The following is an 11,140-nucleotide window of genomic DNA, read 5'->3' as shown; positions in this document are numbered from 1 at the left end:
TGTCACCCCTCCATTACCTCCAAAAATTTGGGATAATTTACCCCAAGTTTGGTAACCACTATGTATGCCCTTTACTATCTAGAATTTTCAGACTGTATGTTATTTATATTATAGATTGTTAGCTGGTACATGCTGAAGTGAGAAAGAAAATGCTTTCCAAATAAGGACTCTTGACCACGTTTTTATTACAGAAGGATGATACGATGCAGTGTTTCTATATTCAGCACTTTTAGTGGTTTAAATCTGAAACAGGTTATAATATATATATATATATATATATATATATATATATATATATATATATATATATATATATATATATATATATATATATATATATATATATAATTGTGTTGCTGCGGCATATCCCCCATGGCAAGATGCACAGAGTTGACCCAGCTTTACTGTGTTTTCTTCATAATTCATGACCCACTGCACACATTGATTCCTTGCTTCATATCTACTCCAACACTCAGGTTTATTCTCTTTCAAGGACTTTTCACTTTCTTTTTTCAAAGAAAGAACTTTATTGACTTTAACCCTCCACATGTATCAAAGCCTTAGTAGTATAAAAAATCAATTTTACTTTTTTTATTTAATTAATAGCTTATGAATAAAATACAGAATACAGCTGAATAAACAAGAACAAGGATTGGCAGATCCTGGAATAGTTTTGATACAGGAAGACTCAAGGGGTACAGTTCCTCAAGTTCCTTTCCATGCCTGTTTCATCTGGTATCCCTGTTAGCCCGGCGCTGCTTGGCTGGGGCGGGCTGGGACTCACTATCTGCCACATCCTCCACTGGCTCACTCTTGACACGGACAGATCGACCTTTCTTCTGTGGACTAGTGGAGTTCGCATTCTTGCTACCTTCTGCACTTGTCTGCCATATGGTGAGCAAGTGGGAGAGGACATTAATAAAATAAACAAATAATTTTTACTCCCCCCAAAAAAAAACAAGAAAACTCATCAAATTTTCTATATTAAAAATGTAAATTATTTAAAAGTTTACTATTATGGACAAAATTTTCTGAAAATATCTTAAATAAAGTGTATATGGTTAAACTGATGAATCAATAAACTTGAGAAAGTATACAAACTGTTTTACAAAGTAATTTGCAAAATTTCCGCAATGAAAAGTATACCATACTTCCTTACTTTGTCCTTAAAATTATGTGCTAACTGCTCACTCCTTGACTGCCAGATCATCTGCTGTCGCTGCACCACATCTGGGTACCTGTCAGTGCCAACATACCTCTATTAACCAGAGAACTGGAGGCTGCATACCTATGAGCAAGACTCAGCCACCTTATCAACAGTATTACTATAGTGAATCTATTTTCTACTGAGCATCTAGGTGTGGCCCACATGGGATTTTCCAGTACATCACTCTGCCACATCAATCACAACACTCATCTTTCTGTCTGATATGTTAATAATTCATTGCCTCAACATGAATCCAAATATGTCCATTTCTTAATAAGGATGAAAATAATATGAATGTTTTGGTTATTTTAGAATAATAGCAATGATCTTGATATATATATATATATATATATATACCATGACACTTGACAACACTACTTTCCAACATTGTCAAGGTCATTGAGTGACTGGGCATGGCCATGCATCACAGGTCAGGGGAAGGCAGGTGACCAAGGTTACTTCATCTGGTCACCATTGATAATGAAAACTTCCCCTCCTGAACCTGCCATGTGCCATAATAGAAAGAACTAATTTACAATGAAAAAAATGTATATTTCTTAGAATATAAGGCAAAGGTATTCTTAGATCACCCTAAGCGTGGCACAGATAGCTTTGGCATGGTAGCGGAAAGTTGAATCCCCTAGGAGGCCACACATAAGCACTTAATACAAAATGGACGACAAGGGTAGAAATACCCACATCACATCACCCTCTTTGTTACTTCTTTACATCTCCTTTTTTTAAAGTATGCATTTCTTTTTTACTCTCAAGCATCTACCATATAGTCATGTTACCTTAGCAAGATGTCAAAGATGATGATAATGACTACCATGGTTTCATTTGTGCAGGAAATCATATAAACTTTAGTAGGAAAAAATCACTTACTTTACAAAGTGAGACTCTTGTCAGCATTTAATAAAGCATATCACTTCTGACTTCTGATCTCTAAAATTTCTGATTGGGGTAGAGCAAACTTAATATTGTTCAATGCCTCAAAAACTCAATTCCTGCATCTATCAACTCAACATAACCTTTCAGACAATTATTCCCTCCTTCTCAATGACACTCAACTGTTCTCCTCTTCTATACTGAACATCCTCAGTCTGTCCTTTACTTATAATCTAAACTGGAAACTTTATATCTCATCTCTAACTAAAACAGCTTCTATGAAGTTAGGCATTCTGAGACATCTCTGCCAGTTTTTCTCATGCCCCCAGCTGCTAACTCTGTACATGGGCCTTATTCATCCATGTATGGAGTATGCTTCACATGTAAGGGTGGGTTCCACTCATACTACTCTTCTATACAAGGTGGAATCAAAAGCTTTTTGTCTCATCAACTCCTCTCCTCTAACTGACTGTCTTCAGCCTCTTTCTCATTGCCACAATTTTGCATCTCTTGCTATCTTCTACTGCTGTTTTCATGTTAACTGCTCTTCTGATCTTGCTAACTGCATGCCTTCCCTCCTTCTGCGGCCTCACTGCACAAGACTTTCTTCTTTCTCTCACCTCTATTCTGTCCACCTCTCTAATGCAAGAGTTAACCAATATTCTCATTCATTCATCTCTTGCTATCTTCTACTGCTGTTTTCATGTTAACTGCTCTTCTGATCTTGCTAACTGCATGCCTTCCCTCCTTCTGCGGCCTCACTGCACAAGACTTTCTTCTTTCTCTCACCCTTATTCTGTCCACCTCTCTAATACAAGAGTTAACCAATATTATCAGTCGTTCATCTGGTAAGCTCTATTTCTGTATTTCCTCCTTCCTATGACTTGAACTCTTTCAAGATGGAGGTTTCAAGACACTTATCCTCCATTACTTGATTTCTCTATTTGGAATTCTTTGTAGGATCTGGAATTAAGTGGGCCTTTTTTATATATATATATATAATTTTTTGTTGCCCTTGGCCAGTACCCTTTTTTGGATGGAGCAGATAAATAAATACAAAAAATTTGTTTGATATACAAATCAAATAACAAGAATAAAAGTACGTAAAGGGGATAGATCTTTTGAGAGACATGACAAAAATACTATCAGCCAGAATACTGGCTGATAGTATTCTGATAGTATACAAGCCCCAGCATCAGCAGTACACACAGACCACAAGGATAACTTACTTGCTCAAGAAAGCTGTGTCTGTTGGCAGAAGGAACTCCCAAGTGGTGCGAGTGCCCCTGTAACGTGACACTCCATATAGGATTTCCTTCAAGTCATTGCTGGGCAGCCCAACCACATCTGCCACCTCTCCTCGGGTGACACCAGTTTTCTTAGTGAACAGGTACAGCTGTAGAAAGAAGGATGTCAGTGATCCCTCATTATGAATATGAAGCTGGGTCTAAATTCCATCATCCACAAGTGAATGGAACATATTTTGTAAATACATTTCATCTTGCTACAAAGACTTCAAGAGATATGGCAACTTTACTGACCATTATAGTAACCTGTAATATGTTACTTGTGGTGCAGTCAACCTAGATTCAATTTTTAGTTCTTTTAATATATTCAAGCAAAGGAAATTTGAACACAATAAAACATTGAATTAATGTGCTTCAATGGTCAGTGTTGCTTGGCTTCCAGTGAGGTTTCGAACACTGGATCAGGGGGTGCTATGAACTCATCAGTAACCCAGCTGTGCCTCAATTCACAAGGGGGCGATCACAACCTGCCCTCTAAAGACAAGTCTCTTCCTTCACACAAAACTACATGTACTTAATTATACTCATCCTTCACTCAAAATTCTAACTGCTTTTGACTCTATTTGGAGACTGGCATCTCAATGTTTTTTATAATTTTGTTGCCCTTGGCTGGTACCCCTCCTACATAATAATAATAATAATAATAATAATAATAATAATAATAATAATAATAATAATAATAATAATTATTATTATTATTATTATTAGTAGTAGTAGTAGTAGTAGTAGTAGTAGTATCATTATTATTATTATGATAAAAAAATCATGGTTCTCACTGATTCATGTCACAGAGCAGCAGAGTCAGAAACTCACCACATAGTCCCTCCCTCTCTGGATGAGATCATTTGGCACACCACACTCTGACTTGCTGTCCTTGGGATAGATGATATCTGACTTGACAACCCAGTTTCCCTGCACTAGAACTGCTACCTGCTGTAACACTTTTAGCACAGACTGGGATGACTCTGTGTTGGCACCCATCCCCAGCACACTGAGCAGCTCCACAAAGGATGCAACACCAGCTGAAAAAACAGGATAGCTAGTATTAGAGAATGAGTTAGTTTTATTTAGTGGTGGTTTGCATGCAACCTTATAGCAATTGCACTATGACTAGCTCCTGAGGGGCTTTTCTAGAGAGGAGCTAGAATCAAATATATCATGGAATAATAACAAGTCATGCTAAGTCTTTTCCACCTTCTTTCCACTTTATACACTTTGTAATCCACCAGAATTAAGTACAACTGAGTCAGAATACCTTGCCTTAACCCTCCACCAACTATCTCTGTTTCCTCATGATCCATAACATGGTTGTCTTTCATGCTATTTTCCACTGTCAATTCTAGTTACTGTTCTTTTGAAGCTATAAGATGCCTAGCTTTTCTTTCTTGGGATCTTATTGCATTGGATTTCTTGCTTTAATTTATATTGAGATTAATACTGCATATAACAACCTTTGACTGAATATGTAAAATAAAACTTAGCTTTATCTATCCTTGATAAAAAAGTATTTTCTCACCATTGACCATGACTGTCTTGACTCGGTCATGCAAAGGGAGGGAGGCCAGGGCTGAGCGAGACATAAGGTGGGCAGGTAGGCCAGGTGCAATAACCTGCACTTCCTCAGTGGGTGGCACCAAGTGCTTCATGTACTCATCAGCATTAAGGCTGAACTGATCAATATGTTCATCCTCATAAAGGCAGTAAAGCTTCCTTTTCTCAAACTCACTGTGCTCTCCACCAGACCTGCAAATTAGTAAGTTTATCTTTATGAATAGGAATGGGTAGGATATTTTAAGTATTCAAACAAACTTGGTCATAAAAAGGCTGGAAATTTATTTTCCAACACAAAAGGAAGACTAGCCAAGAGCATGGCAACAAATTCATTCCAAAAGGAATATGATGTATTAAAAAATTAACATATCTTCATACTCCTCTCCTGAAGGAGGAAGAATGAAATAAACAGAAAGGACACTTCTAGTGAAACATGCAAGGTTGAAAACAGCTGCCAATTATTGTATGGGTGTAGTGGGAAGAACAGAGACATGGCAATAAAGTCTTGTGCAGCGAGAATGCAGAAGAAATGTACGAGTATTACTAGAGGTAAAAGGCACATATCCCTGATAAAGGTGAAAAGAGGGTTACATGATAAGAATGCAAAGCTGCAGCAAACTGAGAAGAAAAACACCTGCACTGATGATAGAAAAATAATATTTGCTTCTACTCTATTCTTAAAATGTTCTTTGTGAATGGAGCCTACCCACTTTTGAAATATTTTACAAAAAAAGGTGAACAAGGTCAACACCTTGGAGAAGGAGAACTGGTAGACAACACAAACTCCATAGTTTTATGGATGATTTACCAGTAATTAAGCTGTGAAATTTTCAGTCAAAATGAGACATTCTAAGCAAAAAAGATGATCAGTTGAGTGCTATTTAAGAAGAGATGGTCATCTGGAAAGCAATGCTGAGCCAATCAATAGAAGAAATTACCCTCTTAAGGGAACTGAGAGATCAGAAGTTAAGTGTTCTACAGTATTCTTGTGAAAATAATATAAAAGGAAAGAATTACTTAAGATATTAACAAACCTGAAGCAGAAATAAAAGAATGAGAAGACTAAAAGACAGACCAAAAATAGGATGAGAAGATGGTCTTTAAGAAACAATGAGATATAGAATGACAGGCTGCTCATATTTATAGCATTGAAAATATGAAGATGGGTAAAACAATAGGAACTAGCAGGGATCTGATAACTCCAGTTTTGAAATAATAAATGTTAAGTGGAAAAAGTATTTCTAAAACATATCAAAGATCTATAATTCTCCTTTATGATGTCTTTTCTGCTTCTGTTTGCATGTTACCATGCATCAACAAAAGTCAAGTTTACATAAAAATAAGTGAAAATAATACTGGAATCCAGATTATTGGCATCCAACTAACTTGTGATAATCTACTTCAATCCATGGCTCTTCATGAATCTTTCGTAGTAGGAAGCCATAACTCTTTTCTTTGGCCTTGCGACTTTTCTCAGTTTCAGGCTTCTCAAATCTTACTGTTACTTTTTTAGCCTTTTCTTCCTCATCAGAATCTGAAAACAACAACCAAGATACCTTATTAATAACTAAATTTTAAAGTAATATCATCTTAATGTAGGTGTTATCATAAAATAGTTTTAACGATGTCTGCATGTTATTGGCCAACACTTCATGCTATCTGTAATCTGTTTGGATAGTATATCTCAAATAATACTCATATCACCTTCTTCCCCAGTTGCATCCTTGCGGTCCTGCCGGCCGCGCTTGTCTGCCTGATCCAGGTAGGAAAAAGAAGGGCGCAAGGCAAGGACTGTGGTGACTGGCGTGAGGTGCAGGCTGTTGTCCCGCACAACACCAACAGCATACCGGCTTGTGTCACTCAAGGCCTTGCTTGATGTCAACACTATCTTGTCCATGACATTACTGCAAGATGGTAAATTGTAACTAAACAATGGGAAATAATAATAAATAAATCAAAGAAAAAGATGGACAGAAAATACAAACAAACAACTTTAATTAATTAAACAGAAAGTCAATAAATAAACAGAATAATCACATTTTTTTGGACCCAATTGGTCTTTCTGAAACAATGAAAACTCAACTTGTCAATCCCATTCTTATGAAGGCTTACTGATTCTTATCCCACTCACATTTATTTGGGATAGATGGAAGGAATTCATGGTGGGGAGGCTACAGCAGCTGAGACAAGGAAGTAGCATACCTACCTTGTATATCTGTCAGTGGTCACTTTCTACATGCGGTAAATCTCTTTTTAATACTGTCTGTGACAAATTTTGAAAGACATGGACTATTATACACAAAATCTCAGAGAAATATGATAGTGACACAGAGAAAGACACTGACAAGTACAAATAAATTTACAACTTGTACCACACTATATATCAGTGACTCATGCCAACTCACCTCTTATAAAAGTTATCTTCAGAATCTCTCATCTCCCTATATGCTCCATCCACATTATAGGCAATCTGCTCTCCTTTGCTCTTGTCATAAGTGGGTCCTCTAGTCCTCAGTCCCATTTCTATCTCCACATGTCCACTCTGAGGCCGAATTTTAGTCTGAAAGTTTATCACATGCACTGAAGTGAGAGGACACTACTTAGATACTCAACAATAACTTAAGTCCTTTACTCTGATGAAACCATGTAGATGTTTTATTGACATTTCATATAATGGCCTTCATACACTTGAAAGAAAGAAATATCATCATGATCTGAAAACTACACCCAAACTTCAACAAGACATCAACCAAGCCATGTTTTGTGTCCTGTTCCACCTTGTGCACCAATAAATTCTATATCCCACTTTTCTCTGTTACTTCACTATAATTAAAGCTACAGATCACAGTACTGGTTGATAAGAGAGCACAATAACAGAAGAAAATGTGATTATTGCAAATATCAACATATTGCTGCATAATAAACAGAGAAGTATCAACACTCCAGCTCATCAGCCTTCATAACATTAACAGAATTGTTACTACAAGGAGAGCTCTCTGTTATCTTAGATCTAGTTCTGAGTGTGTACAAACCTTGAGGACTGTGGCATCATCGTAGGAGTGAGAGCAAGGACGCACTGGGTACTGCAGCACATACAGCTTATCCAACAAAGTTTTGGACAGATACACAGGGATCTGAAATAACGTGTTATTCATTTTTCATTTTCAACTCTTTGCTCTCAGGCTGCTGGGCACCCTCCATATGCACAAGCTTACTATTCCTAAATTGCTCTTAATTAAAAAAAAAAAAAAAAAACATGCTGGAAAAAAATAATGGCAATATCAGCAATTACTAATTTAGGCTTACAGACATATATTTTATAATAAAAGTTCTCTGTAACAAATATATTAGTATTACTATATATAATATTACCTGACAACACAACCTCTGAGCAACCATACAAAAGGCATGACTTAACATTTTTCAACTTTTAGTTTTCTTTCTGCAAATCACCTGTACTGATATGTCTTAAACAATACTCTGTATTCATGCATAACAATGTTTTTTTAATTAGGCATGTTTATTCTGTAATTTACCTTGGATCTTTGTGTACATATCACTGTATACAGAAGATGGGATTATGGAGCACTTATAAAATATGCCTTGCTCTGACACACACACAAGTAAGTTTTCTAGCAGATGGAATGATGTTCTACTGTGAAAATCATAAATTACACTTTATGGGTCTTTAAACTTGAACTGATATAACACAACTGCCAAGTACAAAATCCTGATCCTTAATAAAAAAATAAAAAAAAGGAAAATATTGTGAATGGCAAGGCACATATAACAAAATGTATAGCGTTTCTTAAAAAATAAAATAAATAGTAGTATAAATAATAATAATGATAATAATGAATAATTGTAATAACAATAATAATAATAATAATAATAATAATAATAATAATAATAATTATTATTATTATTATTATTATTATTATTGTTATTTGCATCTGCCAGAGTATACCAAACACAGTACAGCAGGAGAAAATGGATAAAAGAAACTGGGGAAATGAATGTCCCCTGTGGCCAGTGCCTTATTCCCAATACCCCAATAAACCACAGGGGACAGGGAAAGAGAGGACGGGCCAGCCTTACCTCAGCCACCACGGGATCACTTTCAGCTCCCTCGGTCTTCATCCTGCCGCCCACACCACCCCATTGAATGCTTCACGCCCTCACCGCCACACTTGTTTGCCTTATTAACAGCTGTCTGGCCCTCCTGTGGGTGTGAGCAAGGCACCAACGACCGCCGCCAGAGTCCACGCGTGCGGCAGGTTCACAATTCAGGGTGCGTGGTGATAAATGTTTTCATGGTGTCAGCTGATCAGTTGTCTCTATAACGTATTATTTTGGATGGGTTGTGCTTGTGTTTATGTATAATGGTTTGTTTTATTGTCAAAGGCAAAGTTTGTAGTAGGTAATTTTTATTAGAGAGCATGGTAATAAAGTGACAGAGAAGATAGACAAGAGAAGAAAGAAGAACGAAAAGAAGCAATGAAAAATAGATAAAAAGATAGATAGATAGATAGATAGATAGATAGATAGATAGACAGATACAATGATTGATTGGTCGACTGATTGATATGTAGGAGATAGATAGATAGTAGATATAGATAGACAGACAATTACAATATATATATATATATATATATATATATATATATATATATATATATATATATATATATATATATATATATATATATATATATATATATATATATATATATATATATATATATATATATATATATTTTTTTTTTTTTTTTTTTATGTAGGAGGGACACTGGCCAAGGGCAACAAAAATCCACAAAAAAAAAAAAAAAATGCCCACTGAAATGCCAGTTCCATAAAAGGGTCAAAGCAGTAGTCAAAAACTGATGGATAAGTGTCTTGAAACCTCCCTCTTGAACGAGTTCAAGTCATAGGAAGGTGGAAATACAGAAGAAGTCAGGGAGTTCCAGAGTTTACCAGAGAAAGGGATAAATGATTGAGAATACTGGTTAACTCTTGCGTTAGAGAGGTGGACAGAATAGGGGTGAGAGAAAGAAGAAAGTCTTATGCAGCGAGGCCGCGGGAGGAGCGGAGGCATGCAGTTAGTAAGATCAGAAAAGCAGTTAGCATGAAAATAGCGGTAGAAGACAGCTAGAGATGCAACATTGCGGCGGTGAGAGATAGGATGAAGACAGTCAGTTAGAGGAGAAGAGTTAATGAGACGAAAAGCTTTTGATTCCACCCTGTCTAGAAGAGCAGTATGAGTGGAAACCCCCCAGACTAGTGAAGCATACTCCATACATAGACGGATAAGGCCCTTGTACAGAGTTAGCAGCGGGGGGTGTCTTCCTGTTGAAGATAGATTAAAAAAACTTTAGATAGACAGGAAATTAAAGCAATAGAACGGTAGTTTGAGGGATTAGAACGGTCACCCTTTTTAGGAACAGGCTGAATGTAGGCAAACTTCCAGCAAGAAGGAAAGGTAGATGTTGACAGACAGAGATGAAAGAGTTTGACTAGGCAAGGTGCAAGCATGGAGGCACAGTTTCGGAGAACAATAAGAGGGACCCCATCAGGTCCATAAGCCTTCCCAGGGTCTACACCAGAGAGGGCATTGAAAACGTCACTGCCAAGAATTTTAATAGGTAGCATGAAGTAGTCAGAGGGTGGAGGAGAGGGAGGAAGCCCAGAATGGTCCAAGGTAGAGTTTTTAGCAAAAGTTTGAGCGAAAAGTTCAGCTTTAGAAATAGATGTGACAGCAGTGGTGCCATCTGGTTGAAATAGAGGAGGGAAAAAAGAAGAAGCAAAGTTATTGGAGATATTTTTGGCTAGATGCCAGAAGTCACGACGGAAGTTAGATCTTGAAAGGTTTTGACACTTTCTGTTAATGAAGGAGTTTTTGGCTAATTGGAGAACAGACTTGGCATGGTTCCGGGCAGAAATACAAAGTGCTTGAGATTCTGGTGATGGAAGGCTTAAGTACCTTTTGTGGGCCACCTCTCTATCATGTATAGCACGAGAACAAGCTGTGTTAAACCAAGGTTTGGAAGGTTTAGGACGAGAAAAAGAGTGAGGAATGTACGCCTCCATGCCAGACACTATCACCTCTGTTATGCACTCAGCACACAAAGACGGGTCTCTGACACGGAAGCAGTAGTCATGCCAAGGAAAATCAGTAAAATACCTCCTC

At 36.9% G+C, this 11,140-nt stretch overlaps 1 protein-coding gene across 1 annotated transcript; it reads right to left on the bottom strand.

Annotated features, from left to right (window-relative positions):
* Positions 1-576: 576 nt before the first annotated feature.
* LOC135103574 (DNA-directed RNA polymerase III subunit RPC5-like) lies at positions 577-9,252 on the bottom strand. The gene is made up of 10 exons (XM_064010030.1): positions 9,052-9,252; positions 7,986-8,087; positions 7,359-7,513; positions 6,658-6,857; positions 6,340-6,487; positions 4,919-5,145; positions 4,216-4,424; positions 3,325-3,491; positions 1,160-1,238; positions 577-884 (listed from the first exon to the last, which is right to left on the bottom strand). Exons 1-10 carry the CDS (start codon positions 9,091-9,093, stop codon positions 729-731), a joined length of 1,485 nt encoding a protein of 494 aa, XP_063866100.1. The 5' UTR covers positions 9,094-9,252; the 3' UTR covers positions 577-728.
* Positions 9,253-11,140: the final 1,888 nt, after the last annotated feature.

Source organism: Scylla paramamosain, chromosome 9, assembly GCF_035594125.1.
Source record: "Scylla paramamosain isolate STU-SP2022 chromosome 9, ASM3559412v1, whole genome shotgun sequence".
In the NCBI taxonomy this organism is placed as follows: Eukaryota; Metazoa; Arthropoda; class Malacostraca; order Decapoda; family Portunidae; genus Scylla; species Scylla paramamosain.
The sequence above is the reverse complement of the archived record's forward strand: the minus strand, read 5'-3'. Positions and strand labels throughout refer to the sequence as shown.